This window comes from Clupea harengus, chromosome 4 (assembly GCF_900700415.2).
Source record: "Clupea harengus chromosome 4, Ch_v2.0.2, whole genome shotgun sequence".
Classification (NCBI taxonomy): Eukaryota; Metazoa; Chordata; class Actinopteri; order Clupeiformes; family Clupeidae; genus Clupea; species Clupea harengus.
Genome location: NC_045155.1, coordinates 16,283,816 through 16,311,108, shown reverse-complemented (window position 1 = coordinate 16,311,108; position 27,293 = coordinate 16,283,816). Strand labels below are relative to the sequence as shown.

The 27,293-nt window shown below is 38.8% G+C and overlaps 2 protein-coding genes across 2 annotated transcripts; one reads left to right on the top strand and one right to left on the bottom strand.

Annotated features, from left to right (window-relative positions):
- Positions 1-1,642: 1,642 nt before the first annotated feature.
- On the bottom strand, positions 1,643-18,541 carry bcas1 (brain enriched myelin associated protein 1). Its single transcript, XM_031566413.2, has 14 exons — positions 18,372-18,541; positions 17,803-17,877; positions 17,348-17,417; positions 16,199-16,566; positions 12,492-12,620; positions 11,334-11,393; positions 6,915-6,953; positions 6,569-6,757; positions 5,474-5,509; positions 4,590-4,625; positions 4,157-4,282; positions 3,969-4,052; positions 3,031-3,264; positions 1,643-2,750 (listed from the first exon to the last, which is right to left on the bottom strand). Exons 2-14 carry the CDS (start codon positions 17,842-17,844, stop codon positions 2,676-2,678), a joined length of 1,488 nt encoding a protein of 495 aa, XP_031422273.1. The 5' UTR covers positions 17,845-17,877; positions 18,372-18,541; the 3' UTR covers positions 1,643-2,675.
- A 2,048-nt stretch (positions 18,542-20,589) lies between these two features.
- pfdn4 (prefoldin subunit 4) lies at positions 20,590-25,908 on the top strand. The gene is made up of 4 exons (XM_012834524.2): positions 20,590-20,662; positions 21,606-21,713; positions 21,817-21,957; positions 25,519-25,908. Exons 1-4 carry the CDS (start codon positions 20,636-20,638, stop codon positions 25,648-25,650), a joined length of 408 nt encoding a protein of 135 aa, XP_012689978.1. The 5' UTR covers positions 20,590-20,635; the 3' UTR covers positions 25,651-25,908.
- Positions 25,909-27,293: the final 1,385 nt, after the last annotated feature.

Sequence of the window (27,293 nt, the reverse complement as noted above, 5' to 3'; positions counted from 1 at the left end):
AAGACCAGAGAGAGCACAAAGTGCTGTTGTTCAAAAATGTTTCTTGTTTTATTCTCTGTAACTATATTTCTTTAACCATACTGAAAGTCCTCTCTGAGGAGGCATTGCTATGTGGAATGCAAAGTAATGCCTTCATCAGCCTAGCCAGCTGACTGAAGCGCTCATTTTTCCCTACAAGGCCCCAGAATCTGGCTGAATACTCATCACAAAAGGAAAACGAGATGTTGTTTTTGGCGACTGACATTGCCATTTTCAGTTCGGCCTGCAGCACTTGAGCACTCAAGTTCGGTCTGTCCCTTAGTGATGTAATTTGATATTGCCTGAGTGCCCTTTTGTGCCTCGGCAACACGGATTTGTTTTTGAGACTTGGCATGTTGACGGACGTCATTCTTACCGCCGTGCCCTATATTGAAATCAATACGACACGCTTTTCAAAAAGCATAACTATTATCAAGATGGCTGTTCGATATGCATGGAAACTCCTCTGTCCAACAAGACTTAAATTTACAAACATATTTCACCTTCTTAGCGACAGCGTCGCTTTCTGCCATTTTCCCTTTCCCTTGCAGTTTCAATTTCGCGCGTCAATAGCCTGCGCAGAAAGATCAACTGCGCAATAGGATGTAGGTTGCTAGATTGACAAATGGGTTGAAAATGGTATAGTGTATTTATTGTGTAAGACATGATTGCGTTTCATACATGATCTGGCAACTTTAGAACATTGGACAAACATTTTGATTTTATTATTAATAAAATACGTTTGGACCTCGTAAAATATGGGAGATTACCGGGAGAAATTACAAAACGGGAAGGGGGCGGGAGATGGGTCAGAATACAGGAGAAAAACGGGAGAGTTGGTAAGTAGCCTATGCTCATAGGTGTCCTCAAAATTACAAAGAATAGATATGCCGGTGTTTTGTGTTTGCAATTAAAGGGTTTCTTTAACCCAACTACTATATGTATAATAATCCATTATTTCTGCCATCTTTGGCTTTTATTTAGCCTACTACGTAGAAAGGTTAACACCCTGGAGGTATTGCACAGATGACTTGCACAGATGAACTGTTATGACCACAAGAGGGCAGATCAGATCAGGGTTGAAACATTCACAAAGACACCATACAATTTTAAGGAGGATATACACCCGTGAATTTAGGTATTCACTGTCCCCACAGTCTAGGAAACATCTGTTTGGGTTGAGAGTGAATTGCAGAGTTAATGTAAACTTACACAACAATTCACAAGGAGTCATGTAGAATTATGTGGCAAACAAATTAGTCTATCTAGGCAATACAGTGTCATGCAGTAAGCTAAATATCACCCATAATCCACTAGAGAAACGCAACCATTGCTATTCAGTTGGCTACATTTGTACATTTGTAAATTTTTATGTGTTAACACTTTATACATAGTGCACCTGGATAAGCGAATACTTGACACACATGTAAGCAATGTCTGTATCCAATAGTTTTATTATTATCAACAGACTAACATGTGGCATGAATGGGAATAATTATATTGGTTCATTGATTCTGGACAGAAAACCTAACATGTCCATATAGTATAAATGTTTATGATTTAATTCATTTTAAACAACTAATTCTCCTCACACAAATTTCTTAACAGAGCTACAACAAGTGGGTGAGAGAGAAGGTACTAATTTATTTAGTTATCAACAGTGGTGGTTGAATACAACATCAGTATTTTACAGGCTTTTCTTGGCAAGAACAATGTAATCATCATTTTTCTACACTAAATATTTCATGCAACATCCAAATGCCTATTCCTAAAATGGGCAAGTAATCAGAAACAAAAACAACATATTTCACCATGATGTCACTACTAAATGTGCATGTGTTTTCAGAATGTGTGAGTTGCTTAAGGGCTTTTGAGGCTTATCAAACGGCATGGCTGTGTCTCTGGAAACTCACTGAATTAGTCTACTATTGTCAAAAGTCCTACAAAACGTGTACTCTTAAACCATAAAGTGCAATCCTCTGTTTCCATCTTAATTGGCTGGCATGCCCTCATCAACTCTGAGTATGTGTTCTCTAAAAACATTTGTATTATCTAGCATATGGTACTGAGGAATCATGTTGGTGATAGATTGTATTTGAAGGCACTTCCAGATCCAGATTGTGTAAGTAATGTATGTCAAAGAAAATGATCAGTTCATGTCATTGAAATTTTAATGCATATTGGGTGCTGCTCTTACATCAGCATGTTAATCATTTAAATCCATGTTAAACAATGAAGCATGTCAAAACAAGATAACTTCTTAAAATGGTAAACTTTTACAGACAGTATCTCATGTCATACCATAAAACAGAAAACGTACGAACACACTACCTCCTGTAAATCCCTCAAACCTAAAATAATCATTAAAAACTCCATCCTCCATTCCATCTTGGGTCCCTACCATTCCATTGTACATGGCCCTTTTCAAAAAGATGATTTTGCATGATTTATGAAAAGATCTTATGCCACTTTCATTAAAATTCCACTTTCTGTATATGAACCAACCAATAAATCCTACACCTGCATTCTTAAGGTGGTATCAGATCAAAATTTAAATAATAAATATATCTCTGTATGAATGCAAAAGTTCATTGAACGTGTGTTTGTGTGTATATATATATATATTATATTGAGTAAACAAATGGGCAGATGAAGGTTTATTTGCCCTTCTCAACTGTAGAAGGTGCAGCAGCTTCCGTTGGTACTCCTGCATCAGAAGGTCGCTTCTGCCCCTGAGCATAAGAAAAGAGGGAGAGAAGTAGGGTTAGTGGATGGGCAAAACTATTCATATCTGAAATCCATATGTAGGCATGTTCCTTACACAGACATAATTGATTCGATTCAAAACAGGTAAGGTAAAAAGGTGTGAAGGAAATGTAAGAACTATATAAAAAGCACCCTTCACCACATTTGAGGTAGAAAGCCGAAAGGTTGCTTCAGGAGAATAAGCTAAGGAACGTTTTATTGTACCTGTAGAATGAATATGTGAATGTACTGTCATTAGTTTGATACCAGGTTCTTGAAGAACAGCTGGATGGAGTTCCTTTTTTCTCTGCGGGGAACCGTTGGGGATGCATTCTCAGCGCTCTCCACAGACTTGTCCGCTGGGAGGGCTGGGGGGGCTGGAGGGGCTGGAGGGGCGCTGGGCGGAGCAGCTTTGGCCGGTTCTTTGGCCTTTGCACCACCCTGGGGGGGGTCAGGGCTGGCAACCACAGCAGGAGTGGAGTCCTTTGTGGGCTCTTGAGCCTGCAGTTTAAAATGATGACATCAGAACTCTGAAAGGCGTACTGTACGCTGCACACTGTGCTTATTCTTCAGCAATACTTGCACATGGAGTAGTCAATATTTATTTTACCAATATATTGTTGAGGGGTGGGATGCTAATGTTAATTATGTAAATATTATTGTGTCTCCAAGGTCACTTAAAAGTAGAGTTTGTGTTTCTAATCGAGTTCAGTTTCCGTCAAATTCAGCGAATTGCTCCTCATGGCACTGTTGCCATGTGCGCTCAAAAAAACGTATACAGTTCTGGCTCTGTAAATGGAAAACAAACAAAGTGGCTCGGACTGATTGGCTGATCAACACGAGCACAGAAGGGTGGGGTGTAATTTGAATGATCTCAAATATTCCAACCTTTTGCCAGAATCAAGGACTCTACTTTTAAAATAACCAGAGATGGAATAGAGCATAATGGAAGAATGGAACATAAAATACATTCAATATGATTAAATACAGTTGGTAAGGGTTTGGTTAATAAAACATATATAAACACAGTTAAAGACCAGCAATAAGTATATGAAGATGTTTTAGTCATTAATTGAGCAAAACGTGAAGCAGTTGACCAAATGTTGGTTAACAGAACCTCTAGTATGGGACAAATTCATATGTCACGCAAACTGTAAGTCATTTAGTTAGATTAGCCTAATTAAATAATTTTTTGGGTCATTTACCCGTCCAGCTGACTTTGCAGCACGACCAATTCCACTAGATGAGGCCACCGCCTGGATCTTAGCGGTCACTTGGTCTAGCAATACCTCAAATTCACACAACTTTGTTACTATATGAATAATACTCTAAGGACTATTAACGTAACTTGCAATTGTTTAAATAAACATTCTCCTGAAGGCCAAGCCCTTACTTTAGGTTTGAAAATGGATCCAAAAGTTGAGGGCTTCTTTTCAGCCTTCGTCTCCTCCTCTTTGACTGCTGGGGCAGGTTCTGGTTTAGCAGAGGCTTCTAGGGTGGCAGTCTTGGAAGCATCAGTCTTCAGAGTAAAGGAAACAAAGAGGTCAGAACCACTATAAGACAGATCCACCATGTCATGCAAAGTATTAAGAAGTATGAGTCTGCCACCTAGGAAGAACATGCTAAATAAAAGCAGTCATTTTGTAGAGAGCATGGAAATGTGAATGTTCATGCTTAAAGCAATCCTCAAGAGTCCCAGAAACAAAGGCAGTGCATTGTTCTTTGCTCTCTTAGTAAAAATCAGAAGTCCAGACCTGCATGCAAACCAGAAAAGAGAGATAGAATGAGAGTTAAGACATAATGACATAATGGTTTTGATGAGTTACCTCTACCTCCACAGGTGCTGCTGCCTCCTCAACTACCTGTAAGCAAGCAGAACCAGATCAATGCATTTAAGCACACGCAAACAGATGGCAAAGGACAGAGACGGTTGCATGGGAAAGAACATAATGCTATTGTGGGAACCAGAATGAAAATAGAAGGATGTAGAAGCAGCCGAATAGTAAAGAACATGGAAATGAGAATGTTCATGCTTAAAGCAATCCCCAAGTGTCCCAGACAGAAAGGCGTAGCAGGGAACAGAGCACTCACTTCTGATTCAGAAGGGGGAAAGAAAACATGTTAAGGAAACAATAGTACTTTTCATTCTTTCATCCACAGTCCCTTCGCAATCCCTTCTAAGTATTTACTTTGCCAGCTAATTCAGAAGAAATTGGTTGCTGATATAAACGTAAAGCACAACTGCTCTATCAAAAGTACAGAGACAGGGAAATCATTGGACCTCATTTCTCGAACGAAGTTAAGAAAAAGTTAAGAAGAAATTTGTTCTTAACTCCACTTTCGAAGTTCCCGGGGACAATTCTGGCATTCATGACAGTTTTCTTATCTGGGATTCGTTCTTAGCTAAGAAAAGGATTTAAGAACGCAGAAAAGCAGTCGTATATAGGCCAGATTGGAGTGCGCCCATGTTCTTAAGGGCTGAATTTGTGAGAAATCGTTGGTGATTGCGTTCACATCAATTCTACAGACATCCTCGGATTTAAATAATTATAATAAGAAGAAGATATTTTAGAAGACACTTAAGAAAATGTTCGAGAATGAGGTCCATTGTTCTTTCCCCTCTTAGTAAAAGTCAGAAGTCCAGACCTGCATGCAAACCAGAAAAGAGAGATAGAATGAGAGTTTAGACATAATGGTTTTGATGAGTTACCTCTACCTCCACAGGTGCTGCTGCCTCCTCAACTGCCTGTAAGCAAGCAGAACCAGATTAATGCATTTAAGCACACACAAACAGATGGCAAAGGACAGACGGCTGCAGGGAAAGAACATAATTCTATTGTGGGAACCAGAATGAAAATAAAAGGATGTTTCACCCAGACGTTGAAAGCCTAGAAGAAGTTTGAAACCACCCTTATCTAAAAACAGATTTTGAAATACAAGGGAAGCAAATTCTTTGGTCTTCCGTATTGAAAATCCGATCAATGTTTTTGTAGTTTACCTAGATAAGCCAATGGGTTACAGTTCACTTTGAAAGAGAAAAGCTGCTGAATACAAAAAGAAGGTTGATATGGACATTAGACCTTTCAAAGAGATAAAACAGAAGCCTGTTTTGGAGGGTTGGAAGTATCCTAGTAAAGGCTAGTACAACATGTTGTTCAGGCAGAACAGACATAGCTGCCCAACATTTGAGCACAGCTACAGTAACAGAAATGGCAAGATGATATGGGTAGAGGAATAATCTGGTGGCATTTGGGTAAATGGGAGAAATGATGACTGATAGTACATAATGACGTCATATTAATGTTGTTATTTATTTAAAAGTGGAATGACATGAATGTAGCAAATAAACCAACCATCCATATTATCTGAGAACTAAAGTGTTCATACATTTGCTAAATAATTTATGAGTAATATTAAATCAAATTCCATAGCTACTGCCCATTTAGTGAAGGGTGAGTTTAGTTAATTTAAAAATCTTCTGTTCACATTTACCACTGTAGCTGGTTTGTCACTGGTTCCACTGGGCACTGCCTTAGAAGTCTTCCAGCCTAGTAATACCTCAAATTCACATGACCCTGTTATGGTCTCACGTATTTCAATTAGTATTATGTACTCTACTTGCTCATATATTGTAGAATTATTTTACAATATTCAGTTATATTATTTGTTCAGAATATTTTTAAACATCATAAACATTAAAGGTGAAATAATTAACAAGCACCCATTAAATTATATAATCTGCCGCATTCCCTTGGCACAAGAGTTTATGTGACTCTGTGACAACCGTGCTCAAAAGTGGGCCTACCTTTGGACGGAAGAATTTGCTAAAGGCGCTTTCTTTGGCAGCTTTGGGTTTGGTGCCTGTCTCTGTATCCTTAGATTCATCCTGTAGCTCCTCTTTCTTAACTGTTGGCTCAATCTTGACCTCCAACTTTGGTGGCTCTGGCGGCGGAGGTGGGGCCATCTTCCCTTTCGCTATATCCACTTCCTGTACCTGAATAAAAGGGACATCTCAGATGTTTGAGTCAGGAAAATACCACTGTTCACACAAGCAATTCAAAAGGCATTAGATGCAATACTATTCTCAGAATCTTTTTTGATCTTTAAAAAAAAAAAATGATCCACATCATGTGACAGACAGAGATACTCACATTTGCTGGTGCTTTTGTCTCTGTGGTTTCTTTCAGTGACTGTGGGACAAAAATGAGTAATATCTCACTTTACAGAGCCACTAAATGAACCTCAGTCTATTCCTAGCATTACCATTCATCCTATTATTTAAAGATGTTTTGTCTAAAGAGTTTTCTGAGAAACCCAAAAGAAACATTTTAAGTCATGGACTGATGAGCATTTCTAGCATGTTTTAAAGTCTTTTAAGGTTTTTCTGGAAAAATGTCAAACTGTTTATTTACCTGATAGAATTTGCAATCTACATATTTTGTTTTCTATTCTAAAAATGTACGTGCATTTTATGGCAAAACATATGGTTGTTTCTCAGGTGAATAGAAAATTCCATGTATATGTATAAGGGCTGTCAAAGTTAACGCGTTAATCTATGAGATTATTGTGGACGAGATTAATGCGATAAAATATTTTAACGCAAAAAGTGGAATGTGATGAATGAAGCAAATAAACCAACCATCCATATTATCTGAGATAATATTATATTATTTTTTCTATTCTAAAAATGTACGTGCAATTTATGGCAAAAAATATGGTTGTTTCTCAGGTGAATAGAAATTCCATGTATATGTATTAGGGCTGTCAAAGTTAACACGTTAATCTATGAGAAAATTGTGGGCGAGATTAATGCGATACAATATTTTAACGCTAAAAGTGGAAAGGCATGAATGAGGCAAATAAACCAACCATCCATATTATCCATATTATTTATATAAATGCATTTCTAGCATGTTTTAAGGTCTTTTAAGGTATTTCTGGAAAAATGTCAAACTGTTGAATTTATTTACCTGATAGAATTTGCAATCTACATATTTACTATCCCATGACATCTGTTGGCGTGGAAGTCGTTGGTTTGTTTATTTACCCGGTCTTGTTGTCCACATACAGAGTAAATGATGGCAACCGAGAGACAAAGACGGATGATGGAGTTGTTGATCATTGGGGTTGTATAAATGTTCATATCTCCTCACCTCTTCCGACGGGACCCGCCGGGCTGGGCCGGGCTGGGCCGGGCTGGGTTCGGACAAATATTTAGAAATCATACTCGGGCTCGGGTCGGGCTAGGTCACATCAGCATTGAAGGCATTGAACATTCCATATTTACAATATCTTAATAAGTAGTGAAGTCAACGTGTCTGCTTCACATGATGCAGAAGTTTGTTTATTGACACATCTTTTAAGGACGGCCACAGCGCTTTAAAATGACGTGTTTATAAGTTACATTATTCAAAGGTGAAAGATAAAAGGCGAGAGAATCGCCAGGTGTACCTTCTCATTATGTGTGTGTTTGTAATACAATGGTGTTGGCCGCAAGTTAACTCCACTTCACGTTAATGTTAGCTTTTGTATATGAGCGGACCGGGCTCCATTCTATCAAATCACCCTGTCAATTTCCCCCTACAGTAAGATGGGGATGCAGATGTGTCCACATTCCAAGTGCGAAAAAACATGCTTGGTTGGTCAGTAATCAGTCTAGAGAGGGCAGTGCCAGATAACCGAACAAAACTCTACTCACGCTTGCCTCATGGGTGCAATACCATATGCCGTTTCATCATATTTGGTAGAATGAAGGACAAATTAGATGTGAATACTATCACCGAGTTTGAAAGGTATTGGTCAGGTAATAGCCGAGTGACAGCTGATTTTCTTTCTGATTTGACAGTGCTTCTGTGTGTTTTAAGCAAATAAAATGTGGAATGTTTACGAACGGGCACCTGCTATCGTGGATTATACAGTAAATAAGTTGCAAAATGAAACAAAAACACATCACAGTTAAAGTTTTATTAGTATTGATTGATTCACATCGATATTAATGGATGACATGACTAACAAGTGGTGGAAAATGTTCAATTTGTTCAGTGAACTAGCGCGTTCTCTCCAAACAGTCACAGTCAAAGTTTTTTTAATGTCAACACAGTGGCATACCACATAACTGTTGTCGGACTTTAGCTTCTGAGAAGGTAGTATGTTGCAATTTATGTGGATTTCTTTGCAGATATATAAGTGACACCCTTCACGTCTCATTTTTAATCCTCCGATTCATAAAGTACTTTTATCGTTAGGTCGAATTTACAACAGGACTTCAGGCTAAACCAGTCGTAAATAAATCGATTTTAATTTGTTTTGTGGTATGAAGGGATTCTGCATTCATTTCAACTGTTCTATCATCTGAAATATCACGGTATATTGAAACAAACCTTTGATCTAAACAGAATATTCAGTATTGAATGGGAATATATCAGAGCAGTATCTTTTATCGCGTTTGACAAATATGCTCCGATTGCTGTGCAGGTGATGTCTCCTGTGAGAATGGGTTGGTATTCTCTCCATGAAGTCATTTGAGCGTCCTTATAAGTGTTTGAGGAGGGGTTGTAAAGGTGCTCATATCTTTGGAACTCTTCTGTTATGTTTGTTCATAATCAACAAGAAGAAGCTTGTGAGACGGTCTGCAGGCTATTCATAAAAAAACGTACGTAAATGTGTCATTGGTATGAACAGTTGAGACATTGACTCCGTCGGGCTCGGGTAGGGTTCGGACAATATATTTTAATGGCTGTTGGGCTTGGGCACTACTCTGTCAGACGCGGGCTGGCCTCGGACAGAAAATGTCGGCCCGATCCACATTCTATCGGACACACACTATTCTTGCTGATTCATGATTCAAAATCTTCTGGGTCTTGCCTTGGCTTTTAAAAATGGCGGTATTATGGGGAATGAAACCGGAAATGTGGGACTCCGGAAAGGACGTAGTTAGCAGACCAATCACAGCCTTGCGGGCTGCGTTAGGCTTGCGTAGCTTTGTCGTATAGTTAAAAAAATTGGATGACGCACGCAAGCACGCAAGAATGCAAGAAAGGGTACGAAAGCACGCAAGGGGCACACAAGGGGCTATTGCACGTGCGTGTCCCTGCGTGTCTCTGAAAATGCAGAACCATGCGCCGGCCTTTAGATAGGAGAGACCGAGATGGTAGTTGAAGATGGAGAGAGCTGAAAACTAAAGTTGTGTGTAGCATTTGTCAAGCTGAATTTAGCTATCACAGAAGCAGCTCATCTTTAAGTTATCACCTTAATGCAAAGCCCCCGACAGAAAGCAGTCTCAGGTTAGATGGTCGCCAACCCACACTCATGACTTCTCTAGGAAAATAACTAGACCAGTCCGTGAAAAGGTTACCAACGCTTTAGCAGTTTGGGTTGCCGGTGACTGTCGGCCCATCAACATAGTTGAGGACGGTGGGCTGACTGAGGTGATTCGAATTGCTTCAGGGGACAATTCTTACGATTTACCGTCGAGGGGCACCATTGTGTCTCACATACATTCCTTGTATGACGGCGAGAGAGCACGAGAAATTCAATTAAACAACAGTGTCTAAAATATATGCTGTCTGAAGTGATTACTCGTTAATTTATAATATTTAGTTTTTAGAAGAAAAACAAACTTTTAATCGCGATTAATCTAGATGAATGAATTTCAAAATGTGAGATTAATTAGTTATTTTTTTTTTATATATTGACAGCCCTTACATGTATATGTAAAATCTGCAAGTTCATATAGTGTCTGTTTCACAAAGTTGAATCATCTTTTAAAGGTACAGTTGGTTACTGCTAAAATAGCACATTTGCATATCCAACAGAGCAGGGACAAGCATGTAATTAACATGCTCATCTAATGTCTTTTATATATTCAAATATCCATTACACTTATATTGCGGTAAGAATTGTGTAAGTAATGTATGTCAAAGAAAATGATCAGTTCATGCCATTGACATTTTAATGCATATTAGGTGCTGCTCTTACATCAGCATGTTAATCATTTAAATCCATGTTACACAATGAAGTCAAAACAAGATAACTTCTTAAAATGGTAAACTTTTACAGACAGTATCTCATGTCATACCATAAAACAGGAAAACGTACGAACACACAGTCTACCTCCTCCAAATCCCTCAAACCTAAAATAATCATTAAAACCTCCATCCTCCATTCCATCTTGGGTCCCTACCATTCCATTGTACATGGCCTTTTTCAACACTTATATTGAGGTAAGAATTACATTTTTGACTATGATTTAAGGAGACTATTGCCTTTCTTGGACCTAATCTACCAAGTCTTAAAATAAACACATCAAATTCATTGTTCAAATTCAAAAGGAGAAAAGGCAAAGGGATACATATTCAGGTAAACTTAAATTGAGATGAATGTGACACCCCTGCTATATAAAATCATTCATTTATCTCCATAAATTGAATTTATCTCTTTTTCTCCATACACGATATCACTCAAGCCAAAACAATAATATTATTCCACACAACACCATTACAAAAACTCCAAAACAAAAAAAATAGCAGTTGTACACTTGAGCTCTGCTTTCAGATGTCTGCTTTTATTACCTGGACTTTTGTAACATCAGAACTTGCTGTGGCTTCTTTGGGAGTTTTGGTTGGAGCCACCTGGGAACAGAACAAAAACCGCATTGAGATTTTTGATTGCTTACGTACAAATGTCAGTGCTGGATGAGAGAGAACATATTTTTCCCTAAAATATTCCATAGATGAATCCAAAAACGTAATGCTTAATCCTTGAAATATCCTCAAAATGTTGCAGATGCTTAATTCATTTTTGAATGTGACACAGCTTTTTGGTAAGGATAAATGGCTGCTCTTCCATGATGATATGCGATCCCTTTAACGGGGCTAGCTTTAAACACAGGCAGACAAAGGCCTTCATGCAGAGCCAACACACAGCACACTCCCTGGTGAGTCAGTCATTGTACTCTGGAGATGGCGTAGGCCTGCCCGGCTCTATCTGGGCACATCTCAACTTCCAGATGCACAGGGCTCCCTTGTGAGCTCACATTATTGGAGAAACAAAAGGCTGCCACATCCTGACATGTTCAAAGGCTTGATTTTGCTTGGAGTGAGGGCTGTTTTAACTCCATAAGGAGTTCTGATTTTAGGGTGAGGGTTTGACGAAGGGAGGAAAATCAAAAGCTTAGCGTGTTGATCTTTTGGCGCAAACAAACATGCTCATCAACAACACAATGAGGGCGATCACTGACAAGATCATACAGTCTCAACACAGTGACATCACACATGAACTGCTGACCTATTCAGTGCTTTCTGTTCAGCTGCAGCCAAGAGAAATAATCATCAGCTGTAGTATTCATTGTGTAGTGTGAACCATTGCAGTGGTAGCAAGCAAAACAATCTATTTATATATATATTTATTATATAAATGTGTCACATGCTATTCAAGAAGGAACTGTTGAGCTAAAAGTAACCTCACAGAATTTCTAAGGCATTATTAGATAATGATATTCTAAGTCTAACAGAGAAACATTTAGCAAACTGATTTTGTTTAATAAGTAAACCACCATTCACTGTCAGTCTTCAATCATTTCTCTAAAAGTTTCTACTTGCTGTATCAACAGAAATCCGTGTTGTAGATTTCATTTCTACGCACCAAAATATGAAAGACCTCGATTGAATTCAACTTAACTCAAGTTATATGTAAGGAAAGATTCAACAACATCAAAGAAATATACTCACAAGTGTTTTAAAAAAGTTCATAACTGGATTTTCCTCCGTTTGGTTCTGTTCTGTGTCGGTTGGACAGGGGTGGAGAGGCTCCCTCTCTGACAGTTCAAGCTCTGTACTGTCCTTTATGTCCACAGGCTCCTATAGGCGAAGTCAGAGAATTGTCAGCTTGGATAAAGCATTAAAACCCAACAGCCAATGTGCAATTCCTGTTAATCGCAGCATTGAGACACAAGCACAATTCCAGCCATGCCTCAGCCTACTCGGGGCACTCGCAACAATAATCCTTTTATTAATGCCTGTCCCCCACCCGCACTCATTGACATTCAGCAATGTTCAAGACTTACAGACTATGTGTGTCCCATTTCAAAAAGCGTATGCACATTTCATTATATGTAATGCTCTGAATACACAAACTGCATGTAATAGAGATTTAAGGCAGTACAATTGTTGTTAGACACTCTTTGTGAGCAAACCAATTGAGAGAAAAGTTGACATGCATGATGGAAAAAGAATAGTTAGTAAATTGGTTAGCTATTGAACTCCTTAGATGTTCTCGGCCCCGGAATTAAAAACAAAACGGACTTTGAATTATAAAATAATGTTTCTCAGAGGGTTTATATGATACAGGTTAATGAGGTTATTTGAAATGACAAAACGAAAAGTAGACGAATAACGAAAATGAAAAGAAGATTGTCCAGATTTCCATGCATGGATAAAAAAAGTCTCAGTGGACAGACTTACTACTGTGGGGATATTGTTGCTCAGTGACTCTGGAATTTGAACTTCTTCATCTCCTGTTTGAGACTCATCATTTTGTTTGGAGATTTTACTTGTGCCATTCCCACATTTTGCCACATCATTTGTGCATAGACCAAATTCAATCAATAAGTGAATAGTACTTTGTCTAGATGAGATTTTCACATTGATTGACTCAATAGTAAACATAGATAAGTCTTCCAAAATCTTGGTACAAGCTGTTTGCAAGTTGATGAGTAACTGTGTTGATTCTTCCACAGAGAGGCCAGTAGAACTTGATATCTTTTCTTCTGTGGTGTCCTTGATCACAGGGGCTCCTCCAACCTCTGGAGACTTTCCTACATTTGAAGGACTAAGGATCATTTCTTTTGGTATAACCACCTGAACTTTTACGGTATCTTCAGTTAATTCATGTCCATTTTCCAAAGTTCCCATGACAAGTTTCTCCTCCACTACTGATGAGATTACTTTCTCATGTTTTAGTGCTTCTGATGTCGTGGTACTGTCATCATGTGTGTCAGTGTCTCCTTTATTTTCAGCTATTAAATCTGGAGAAGTGGAACTCTCACTTTCTACAGTATCGGCTTGTGTTGCAGTATCAATCTGCTCTCCTACAGTTTCTTCTGGTGTATATGACCCTTCTACATCATGTGAGTCCGGAATTTCTTCAGCAGGAACCAAAACTTCCTCTGTTATCACTTTGGTAACTATTGTGTGGTCATCTTCACTCACCATAGGTTTCTCAGAGGATGCAAAGTTTTCATCTTCAATAACATTCTTGTTATCACTTAATTGTTCTTGTGCTTCTTGTGCTGAAGAATCCAAAGTATCTTGAACAACAGTATTTTCAGGGGAATACAGTTCAGCATCTCCTTTGATCTTTTCGTGCAATGTCAAATCCACTTCTTCTGGTAGTATATCTGGCTCTACAGTGACTTCAGGTTGAGACTCAGATTGCACCTCAGTCTGTCCAACATCACTTGGATTCTCAGCAGGAGACTCTTCCTTTGGTATCCCTTCTAACACTTTTGGGCTGCCAGCTTCAGTAACCACTGGTTCATCAGCAGGCACAAAACATTCATCCTCAACAGCAACTTTGCTGTCAGTGGGTTCAACAGCAGTGATCAACTCTATCACGGTTTCCTGCTCTAAAGACACAATTTTAATATCAGCTGCGTCTGACACTTTGGGAGTAGGAATTTCAGAATTCTCAGAAGACACCTTTTCTGCATTTTCTTCACCTTTCAATGCATTATTTAGAGATGCATCCTCATCAGCCTCTGAAAAGTTTGATAGTTGTCCTGATTCTACCTCAGCCATCGGAATGACCTCAAAATCACCAGCGCCCTCATCATTCTCAAATTCTGTGAAAACCTCAGAGGCAACTAGCTCTGATGACGTAGTTTCAATAGCTTTTCCTTCAGTCAGCTCAGCAGGAGTTGAAAGATCCGGGTTTGGCAACTCTTCTAACTGTACTTCTGGATCTTCATATGGCTGAATCTCAGCATCTTTTTTGGCTTCTTCCTGAGGAACTAAATCCACTTCTTCTTGTAGTATTTCTGGTTCTAGAGTGCCTTCAGACTGAGTCTCGGACTGTACCTCAGTCAGCCCAACACTACTGTTCTCATCACAAAGGTCTTTCTGTGGTATTTCCTCTGGCAATTCTAGGTTTCCAGCTTCACTCACCTCGGATTTCTCAGAGTCATTTTCAAGAGTAATGTTTGAATCACATAATTCTTGTTCTTGAGCTGAAGTATCCATAGCATCTTCTTGAACTGGACTATCTTCAGATGGCTGAATCTCAGCATCTTTTTTGGCTTCTTCCTGAGGAACTAAATCCACTTCTTCTTGTAGTATTTCTGGTTCTAGAGTGCCTTCAGACTGAGTCTCGGACTGTACCTCAGTCAGCCCAACACTACTGTTCTCATCACAAAGGTCTTTCTGTGGTATTTCCTCTGGCAATTCGGGGTTTCCAGCTTCACTCACCTCAGATTTCTCAGAGTAATTTTCAAGAGTAATGTTTGAATCACACAATTCTTGTTCTTGAGCTGAAGTATCCATAGTATCTTCAGATGGCTGAATCTCAGCATCTTCTTTGGCTTCTTCCTGTGGAGCTACATCTACTTCTTCTGGTAATATATTCGGCTCTACAGTGCATTCAGGTTGAGTCTCGGATTGCACCTCAGTCTGTCCAACATCACTTGGATTCTCGGTATTAAGCTCTTCCTCTGCTATCCCCTCTGACAATTTTGGGCCTCCAGCTTCAGTAACCATAAGTTCACCTGAAGACACAGGCAAAATAGATGGTTCTTCATCGATAGTGTCCAATGGCTTCAAGAAAGGCTCATGAGATTTTTCCGGCTGAGTGACAAGTTCAGTAGTGTCAACTGCAGCAGCCATCTCATTTCCAGCCATTGCTTTTGGGGTCTCAGCATAGGACTCCAAGTTTTCTTCACCTTTTGTGGAATCATTCTGATCCTGTCCTTCAACAACTTCCAAAATATTTGAAAGTTGTCCGGATTCTGCTTCTGTCATCGGAATGACCTCAAAATCAGAAATACCATCAGGACTTATGCTTTCACTGATGGCGTCAATGATAAGAAGCCCAAGTGAGGGTATTTCAATTACTTCAGAGTTCCCCGGTTTTGTTGCGCATTCCTCGCCAGCCTGCAATAAAATTAATAAAATCCAAACATCTTTAAAGCCTACTGCAAAACCGTTCCACATTACAGGGTGAACACAGGCTAAGTTTAAGTAGACCGGAGACCATACACATACTTTTTAACATATCACTGAATTGAAAGTACACTAAAGAAAATTAAGCATTACAGGATAGTCTGTGCAACTACCATCGCCCGTAAATATGTTCCTTCTATCTAGCTGCTTTAAATTGTGGCCATACATGCTCTCTAATCTTAGATTACTCTAATCTTTAGATTCATCTTTTAAAAGTTACTCACAGACTTGAGGTCACTGGTTACCTCTTCTGCATCAACCTGGTCAAGGTAAGGTAAGGTAATTTCTTTTGACTGGATTTCAACGTCAACCTCCACAGGCTTTGTGTCACTCTTTTTGTGGAAAAGTTTGTCGAAAAAGTTGGTCTTAGTTCCTCCAGGTGACTTTGATTCTTCTCCTTCCTGGGTGATGTGTACAGCATCACTGGGTTGTTCTGCTGCAGCTTTGTCAGAGGATTGCTCCTGAACTTCTTCATCAGTCTGGCTACCGTTAGTGGCCTCTGCTATGGGAGCAGGACTTGTTTTTGTTGAGGTAGAAGTCTCAGTGGTCGTCTCAACAGTTACCTCAGTGGTCACTACAAGAAAAATCAAGCCTATAATACAACGTGCAACAAGTACATTTAAGAGATCCACATTATTTGCAGATCTAATATATTCAAAAGCAACATATTATGTTTCACTTTTGGAAAATGAATGTGATCTGTTTCCCACAATTCTTCTGATGTTTAAGAGACATAGCTTGGCTTGATATTCAGCCTAAGGCTAAGGAACACAAATGTCCTACTGTTACAGAACAGCTATAATGCTGTGTTTTATCACACACTTAATCAATATCTAGTTGACACAATCTGATTCCACTGTATTCAACCTAGAGAAAATCCATTACGCAATCAAGCAGTAGAGTTATTTTCCTCCACCAAAGCAGCTGAGGAATTGTGTTTAGTTAATCAGCAGAGATCAATATTTTTTCTTAAACACAGGCCTCTACAGTACACAACAGTCTTTCACCACAGATCACACGTCCAGGGAATGTTTGCACAGGAACAGATCAAACAGCAGCTCTTCGTCTCTTCTCTTGTCTACGCCCCAAGTTTACACACTATCCAACTAAATGGCTCCTTGCTATGTTGAAAAAGGTATCAACACTGAAGAGTACACACTCAAGGTTTGGATGCCCAGAGAGATTCTAAGCAATTTCACCTTTAGCTAAAGATTAGCATAGTATCATAGCAGGCTGCAAGACTCTGAAATAGTATGTAATCAATAGATTATTTATGCACAGCAAATAGTTGCCATTGTAAATAATATCAAATGGCAAAGGCACTATGCATAATAAAACAGAAAAAGAAGTTTGAACTAATTTTTTTTACATACCTGTTTCAGTCAGGCCATTGGAGGAGGCATTGCCAGCATGACCATTAAGATCGCCATTTTGAGCCTTACCCTGAAACAGACACATTTGTTGAAACAGTGCCTAATTACACAAGTCTTATGTTACAAGGCGTCATGAGGATTAACTGTTTTTTTCACTGCTACAACTAAACAAACAGCCATCATGTGATTATTTGATGTTGATTGAGAGCAAACACAGGTAGGAACCACCCAGTCTCCAAAACTTCAGCACATAAAAACGAAATGCTTTTTTTTTGTGAAGTAAAACAGAGAAGAAAGCGCTCTCCTCCAATATAGGATAGTACGTACAATTCACAAATCCAAATTATTTTGTTCTCAAAGTATACTGGGTTATGTTTTAACATTACAACCTTCAACATAAATTACTATATTAAAGAAATGGAAAAAGAATCCTGGAAACCAACAAGCCATATTACCTTTCGGCTTTTCTTCTTGTGAGATGACACTTCATTGCCCATTTTGATTTTGAACTTTTGGTGTGGTTAAAGACCCTACATTAAAAACAAAAATGCACTCAAGAAAAATACCAATACCATTGCAGGGCAGTGTGACACTTTATTTGGATAGTCCGCCTACAGAGACTTTACAGATGGTTTGTTGACACTCAAGTTCGGTCTTTCTATTTGTTCACTGAACATCACCTTAACCAAACCCAACACCTAACCGTAACCGTAACCATAAATTGTAGTTAACAGAGTTTCAACAGATAGTTTGTTTATAATCGGAGGATCTGTAGATCGTCTATAAGGGACCATCCAAATGAAGTGTGACCCAGGTCAGTTATAATTTCTCAATAAAACAAATCATTCAGTATATCTGGTGTTATAGCATCTAAACACCACATTCAATAAGAATCAGCATGAACATTGTTATTGCATGGAATCATTTGTCTACATACTGTTACACCTGTACTGCTGAAAAAAATACACCTTAGGCGAGGTATGTCCAGTATAAAACACATTAAAGATTTGAACAAAGCTTTTACCTTAACTTTCTTCCTCAGCTGTCTGTTGCACCAAGATGTGGTCCTTGAGTCTGTACTGTATTTTGAAAGCAGTGGTGCTAGATCCGTTTTTGTTAGTATTCCAGGTTTGGTGGCAGAGCGGATGTATGGGCAGTGGCCCAAGTGAGTGGATATATATACACACGGCTCCTGCACCTACCTGATTAGAGGGGTGTGGTGGCAGTTAATCAGGTGCTATCACTGACGTTGCACCTACAGTCAGTCATGGATAATCTTTAATCTTTATCAGTAGCCACTGATCTATTTTTGATTACATTGTTTTATTATTAACTAAAGAGTTGTCCCTCAGACATTGGTATCATCACACTGATATCACCCTAATGTGGTCTCTTTCTGTCTCTCTCTCTCTCTCTCTCTCTCTCTATTTCTCTCTTTCCCTCTTTCTCAGTCTCTCTGTCCTGAGGAGGTAGGTGTGGTTGCTCCTGAGCAGGATGTGAATGAAGGATACTACTTTCTTCCAATAAACCACTCATAGCTAGCCTCATGATTTCTATTTAATGATTTCACGTTATACATTTGCTCTCTGTTTTGTTAATGTTGCCTTTAGGAAGGGAAGAATTCAAATTTGCATGCTAATCTAAAAAAAAGTCAGTCAAACACTTATAGCAATGGCCGTCAGTTAAACGATTGCACTATGAGACCAGCATACATTACCACATTACCAACATGTGGAAGAGGCAAAGATGTTCCTACTGTTCCAGTCTAAATCAATTGCATGGTGTGTAAATTATAAATGGGCTCCATATTTTAATGGCATAAAGCTCTAACAACCAAGTGAAATAGGACTATAGACAGGACATTTACATTTTTGTGTTATGAGCCATGTGTGGTTTGAAGCGGTCTTAAATTTGAGTGTTTGATAACAATGATTTTAAAGGCAGGAATTATTGATGAATCCCAGAAGCAGCTTAAGACCAGGTGTAGCCAATGCACCAGAACACCTGAAAGGCCTTCCGGTCATGCCAGTGACTTACCCTTAAGATGAATCTACTTTAACTTCATATAAATAAGAAAATTATTTACACCCACCTTCAATCAATTACAATAATATGCCTTAACTGTTGTTTACTTTCATCAATGTCTACTTTACTTTGGCAGCATTATCTTTATCAACAGAACTTCATCAGGTCACTGAACTTCCAACTCATCAGTGTAATGAGATGCCCAGCAAACAATAGAGAGTCATCCCACACTTATCTCAGCAGAGAGTCCGCTGGATGACTTGCCATCAATACATGCGTGGAATTTGGCTGTCGGCTCTCCCACAGCTCTAGGCTCCAAAGAATTCAAGGCAGCACTCCACTTGTTCCACTAACAGTGTCACTGGGTAGAGTAATACAATGGAACAATTTTGTTTACAGTTTGCACAAGGTGCGCATCTGCTCTGAAATACATCCTCACTACATCTAGAAAGATGATGAGTGATTCCTTACCACATGCCAAAATGCAGTAAAGTCTGAAACAGAATACGCCTACAGAACAGTACTTTGAGGCTGAATTGAATTAATATTGGATCTAAAAGCAAAACTGAAAGTGCAGTGAAATAATTCAGTTATTTATTGCAATGCAGTGGATTTAATGGTGACAGAGGACACAGTAGGCCTATCTCATTGTTAATGTATACACTGGGGGCGAATGTCACATTCCCTGGTGGTCACCTCCGTGAACTTCACTTGCGTCATGCAAGGAATTCTTGGGACATGCAAGCCACTGTTCGACCTCATGCAACCCCTCCCTTTCAACATCCAGTCTTGTCAGCATAGCAACCACTTAAAATTCAACAGCAGTTTTGTGGAATTTTTCTTTTACTGTACACTTTTCAGCCATGTTTTTTTTAAACCGAGTATTAGTGCTAGGTCATGGGTTTGTCTTTCTTCTTTCTCCCTTACTACCAGGTTGTATTTGGCAATGTTTGCTCAAAGGTGCAACTTACTGTCTTATTGATAAAGACTCTGCCAGCTCAGCTGACCTCTCTGATAGGAAAGTGTTCTATTCTTATACTGACAGCCAGGGTTGCTCACAAGAGTAGGCCTATGCCTAACTGGTTTCAACTAGAAAAATGAATTACCTTTCTGTCTGCGACATTACAAATAAAAATAAATAGCAAAGTAGAAAAAAGTGAAATGCCTAATCACAGTAATGTTCCTGTTTTATTTGATGTGACGTTTAGGCTGCTAATCTCAATATGTCCAGCAGATGTCAGTAGTAACCACGAGCAAGGCAAGATGGCAGCCACCATGAAGAAAGGGGTTGTAAGTTGGCTCATATCATAAGATATTATTCTGGGATGTCTGTAAAATCACAGAAAGCACAGAAATGTGACACAGGTCTTGAATGTCAGAGTGCTTTGTTTGTGATCATTTTAAAGAATCGTCTTAATTTTTTGATCCGTATACAAAACATTGCCTACATGCCGGCCTTGACAGCATGCTCGCACTTAAATTAGCATTGGCTAACTTCCTAGATAGCTGTTATAACATAATGCTGCACAAATGAACGTGATGTACCAAAGACGTTTTGGGCGTAGGTCAATGTTTGTATGTTTATGTGTAAACGTTCGGTGTAATTCGTGGTGTTTATGTGTTCGATGTAATTCGTGGTGTCTATAAAAATTTAGTTGCCTCAAGGCTGATGCGCATATCATTCATCCCTGCTTAAACGTTACCATTCGCTAGTACATCAATTTACTTAGCATACCAACCTTATGCTTGGGAAAAAGGGAAATAAAGCAAGGTTTACCCCGTGGAATGAACTGTTAGAGTTCAGTGATAACATTAAATAACATAATGGCCGTATGTTGTGTCCAAACATAGGTACAAATAACGATAGCTACACTGCGTTGTACCGTAGAAATGGACTAACCAACCAAGCTAATGTAGGATAGCTGTATAATAAATACTTTGCTGTGGACAGGTGTAGGCTTGCAGTGTTCATTGTAACTCTGATAAACCTACACGCTTGAAATACCTACATATGTTACGCTATTATGCTATGTTGGCTCGCCACAGTACCACCAGACTATTGGGAAAAGTGTTGACCTAACGGAGAAGTGGGATACAGAAAGAAGTTTGATCAACAAAAAAGAAATAAAGAATGCAGAAACGTAGCTATGGTGGAACTGTTGTCGAAGTATATAGTCACTTTTGGTCTAAAAGCCAGTGTTCATTCATGACGCTCTGGTTTCTTTGTCTCCAGGCTGTAGAAGATGTCAATGTAACATTTGAAGATCAGAAGAAAATAAATACATTTGCCAGAAACACAAATCGAACGACTGAACTTAAGGATGAAATAGAGGCTAAAAAGGTAAGAGTACGGCCAATATTCTCTCTTTCTTTGTGGCTTTTTAAGATGTGTCATTTATCATTCTGCATTGAAGTAGTCTAACATACTGTTTGTTTTCTTCTAGAAATCGCTACAGAATCTGGAGGACGCCAGTGATGACCTCATGATGTGTGAGGACGACTCATTGTTAATCCCATACCAAATCGGAGACGTCTTCATCAGTCATTCTCAAGAGGAAACTCAGGAGATGTTAGAGACTGCAAAGGTAAAGCCTCATTTTTCGTAGCCTACGTGGCTTAACAAATACGAGGTAATGTCACATGTCTAAGATCAGTAAATAGAGGATTAGAAGAGTGTTCAGGCCCTGGGTTCTCTAAAGCGCCTTGAGACAATTTGATTGTTTTGACCCCGAATAAATTGAATTGAAGCTGAGGCTAACACAACACCTGTTCTTTTAACAAAAGTGCGACCATGGTCGTCTGAGATAACTGTGTGCTCATGTGTTGTTTGGAAAGGGCAAATGTATCAAGACTCAAAATTGTGATCAGCAATCGTAAGATAAGTTAAAGACGATGGCCAGAAAGAAGGCGTATTTGTTGTTTGGTAAGAAGGTGAGGTATGACCTAAACACAAACGCATGGCTTAAAAAAAGAAGTAAAAAATTCATGATAACGAAGTAAACTGCAACATAGATTAATCAGGGTACATAGCCCTTTAATGTAATTCCTTAACTCACTAAACAATCTGTTACTTACTTTTACTCACAGCAGAGAAATAGTATTGTCTATTGTAGGCTAAACACCTTCCTGGTGCTGAAGATGATGATGATGATGATGATATGCCTAAATGATGCCTGAAACTTTGAAATTAAGATATGTCTGACAACGTCCACCACAAATATCTCCACCAAAACCTTAGCTTGTCCTGCAGGCATACGTCCTTCCACTCTGGGTTTGTTTATGTAACGTGGTAAGGTATGTAACAGGGTAGGTAGGCCCAATCCACTTTGTTGGGGACAGTTCTCATCTTGTAGTGCCATTGATTTAAAGTCTTGTTTGGCTGTTATTTTTGGAAAAAAGGATATTATCTGCGTTTTCTTTTTCATTTCAAAATGTTTAAAAAGTCCTCCGTTGATGTCCCCTACCTAACCCCCTAACTGGTTTTTAGTCCCAGAAAAAAAAGATAAACTTGGACATTTCATTAATGCCAAACCATTAAAAACCAAAAACTTTCCCACCTCAATATATCGTAGAATGTAGAGCGGTTCATGTTTTGATTGTATCTCATGCTCCATCACACGTTTTAAATCTTATCACACAGTGAATATTGAACTGAAACTTGACTTAATATCACAATTAATTATATTGCGAATCAAATTGCAATTGCAATATCTGCCAGAAATATAGCAGATATTTTCTCCTAATCATTCATCCCTAATTGATTGCCACAAAGACCTAAAAACACAAGTTTGCTAGCACAGAGGATGATGCATAATTCTAAATGCTATGCTATGCTAGGTAATAGCTTAGCTGATATAAACCTACAGTACTCTCTTCAGTCCCAGTGGTTTGTAAAAACAATGTAAACAACTAACTCTGTTAGGTGAAAATTCACCCTAGTTACCTCAGGACTCCGGAGCTGCATATAAGTATATTTATTAGACAAACAACAATTGCAATCGGGCTCACTCCCAGCACAAGGCTGAAAGTGAAGCAATGATAAACACATCGCACAAGGTTTATATAGACAGAAGTTGAGTGTTCAGCAGGGATAACCACGTGGTGGATTTCTCACGTCCGAGGCAAGGATAGAAGTTTTGCACAAGGTCGGAAGAAGCACAGTTCGTCCCTTATTATCACTTCTGGTCTAAACATGCTCTTGTACATATGCAGACTAAGTGGCACCTAATATTCTAAGTTACACACACACAGAAACACAGAAAAGCCATGTTCCTGCTTACATAAGTAAATGATTCATATAAGGTAATTAATAATACAAGGCACTTGATTATTATATTCTTAAGTCATTAACAGTGTTTGCAAATTATCTCCATCAAACTCTCTGTAGTTTGGACTTCATTGTGTTGGATGTGGTATTTGTGTGCTTGCATGTTGTTTGTGTGAACCTCATGATGTCACATTCTACGCTAAGACAAGATGGAGCTGCACTTTTTTATAAAATGTCATTTAAATTACTTATTATTTTTTAATCCAGTTTCACTGACAGTGTTAAACCTATAAGGATTTTTAGAGTGGGAATCCACCTTGTAAATTATGGTAACTACGTTTAGTGTTTCATGTCCATTTTAAGTTACAATGAATCTCCATTACAATAAATGGACAGACTACTTGCGCATTCATTTGAAAAAATGTGATTAAGAAGCACAAAACCCGCTGTCAATAGCAGTGGTAATTATTCATTATCACGAAATATTGGACCACCAAACATTGGGATGGCCCATTAAATTCAATGGAACTTCAGCATTCTGAGGACCCATATAATAAATATATAATATCACTGCCCTTTATTCTTAATGTATATCATGGATAGAACAGTTAGAATAGTTGTTTATAGATATTAAGGCAATGTCAAGGTCTATATAACAATTTACCAAATGTTAAGTTAAATGCAAATTGTGAATACTGAAGGCTGTGAAAATGCAAGAACAGTGCTTAGACTGTTGTCTACACTGTGGTCCAGAGTATGTTCGTATTCTTTTCTTAATTGAGGATGTTTACATCTTTAGGGGTAGTGCAATATGAACTCATTTTAATATGAAGTGAATATGAACTCTGTGTTAAAATTAAGCTGCACAGGCACCCACGTGGTTTCTACACCACATCCTGACTGATGGCAGCCCATTCTTTAGATATTCAATATATATATATAATCAATGCTTGGAGTTTGTCAGAATTTGTGAGTTTTTGTTTGTTCACCCGCCTCCCCAGGAAACTCCCCAGACCTTAATCCCATTGAGAACTTGTGGTCAATCCTCAAGAGGTGGGTGGACAAACAAAAACCCACAAATTCTGACAAACTCCAAGCATTGATTATGCAAGAATGGGCTGCTATCAGTCAGGATGTTGCCCAGAAGTTAATTGACAGCATGCCAGGGCAGATTGCAGAGGTCTTGAAAAAGAAGGGTCAACACTGCAAATATTGACTCTTTGCATCCACTTCATGTAATTGTCAATAAAAGCCTTTTACACAAAAACCTTTCGACCTTCTGGCCACATCAGTTGGGTTGACATGACACGTTACCAAATCTTAGCCTTGGGACATCCAACAGCATTACCAAACACAATCTTTTTTTTTATTTTGTTTAATTTTTTTTTTTAAGGCAAACACATTGTTTTGCTTATTGCAGCACCTCCATTTTTAGAACATTTTACATAAAATCCAATATGGCAAAGATTTACATCATAGGTTGTGTTGAGCTTGACTTGATCCAAGGAATCCAACGGTACCTAATTTTTTTTTAAATCAGGCATGTGGTTCAAAGGTTCCGTGTATAAACACACCTCAAACTTTGACCCATTGGTGGCGCTAGAGCACTTGAGGTGCACACATGAAATTTGGTAGAAACTATCAGGGGACCATCCCCAATCAGTTTGAGACATTGTAAACTACTAAACGGTTCTAAGGGTTGCCATAGCCCTCCATGACAGAAGAAGATAAAATGTGTATCTGTCCATTAAGGGGTCTCAAAGCTTACGACAGTGGTATAAAGGTGAACTACAAGCCACAACTTTAGGGGGAGCTTAGAAGCAAAAAATACCAATTCTCGCATAATGGGGCTTTACATTTTGCATTTTTAATTCTACAGGAGAATCTGAAAGAAGAGATCAAGGTTCTGGAGGGCAGAGTATCAGCCATACAGGAAATTTTGGGTGACTTAAAGGTTCAGCTCTACGCCAAGTTTGGGAACAACATAAACCTGGAGGCCGATGAGAACTAAATTCCTTGCTACAGTGGGGCATGCTTGCAACAGACTTTTTACAATGTGTATTTCACACCTCATGTCTTACAGTTGGTTCAGAAAGCCCATTTTTCTTTCACATTCTTTTTCTTTTCCTTGTTTGTACGTTTGATGTTTGGTATGGGCACCTTTATTTTACACGTTAAACAGTAAGTGAAGAAGAGTGAAATGTCACATAGGAGGATGGACTATCCTGGGCTGGTGTATAATTAAAATGTTGAAACAGTGGTCAAAAAATATGTTGTCCTTCTGTTGTGTTTTTAGCTCCCATCGGAAACAGAGTTGGTGTTTTGAGACTGCTGTGTATTAACTGAATTTGACCAAAGATCCATTTTCATCTTAAACCACAATTTTTTTTAAATCTTTGTGATCTGAGAATACAGGGATATATTCTAAAGATGCATTTATTTGCATATTATACATGTTATGATTGTTAGCAATAAATCAATGAAGTCTCTTGTAAACAATCCCATTAGCAATTCTAAGAGGCCTGGTGGAAGTAATGCCACCTTGTGTACCCCTACAGAAGGGGAAATTAGGTATTGATTTAGAGAAAAATAAATGAATCCAATATCCACCTTACACTGGATATTCCTTAAGCAGTAGCGTTGTTTTCTCAAAGGGTTGGCTTATTAGAGTTTTCAGGTGGGGGAAATCTTTGAAGCCATTGCATTAGGAGAGATGATCAAGAATGGGCCAGATCAATTCTGTTTAAGGTTCTATCAATCAGAAGCTCTCTGTGCACTTGAAGCATGCAAACGAACAACCCTGAAACATAATGTCCTGTCAACAATGGTGGACTGAGAGAATATGTAATTCAACGCTTTGAAAACTATGATGACCCTTGAGATCGTATAGGAGCAGTGAAATAGAAATGGAACGGTAAACAAATGCCGTGCTGCTTCATTTGAATTAGCCTCAGGGAGAAGGTGGACACTGAATTATGGTAAGCCTTTCTTGAAACACATCTTGGTTGACCTATTAAATAAGTTATATAACACGGGAGAATAAGAGATTAGAAAATACTGTAATGAAATTTGGTTAATATTAACACAGGGAAAATAAAAGGAAAAGGCAACCCTAGGTTTCACCTGTTGGTCAGATTCCGGTTTTGGTCAGGGCCTATCGACTAACTGCCCTTTGGTTTGGGTTGATGCTCAATTTGGGTGTCGAATTATTTGTTTTTGGCCAGGTTGTATGCACTTACTATATGCTTTGTGCAATTACCATAACCAGCATATATCTAACTGAGGCAACCATGGCTTTTCTTGGCTATGACTGTTGGCAACTGAGTCATGCTATTCCCTAGGACAGGGCCTCTAAACAGACTACTGTATACACCTCTAAAGGGCCTTTAAACAGACTACTGTATACACCTCTAAAAGGGCCTTTAAACAGACTACTGTATACACCTCTAAAGTTTTGATCAGAGGACAGGGCCTATATGCAAACTACTGTATGAATCTCTAAAGGGCCTTTATGCAGACTACTGTTTACATCTCTAAAGCTTTGCCCCTCTGGCCCACACTGACGACCCAGATCCTTGTGCATCCAAATGAAGTGGCTCCTGACATGGTACTTAGCTACAGCAACTCTGCAGTGCTTATCACAATCCTGTGATT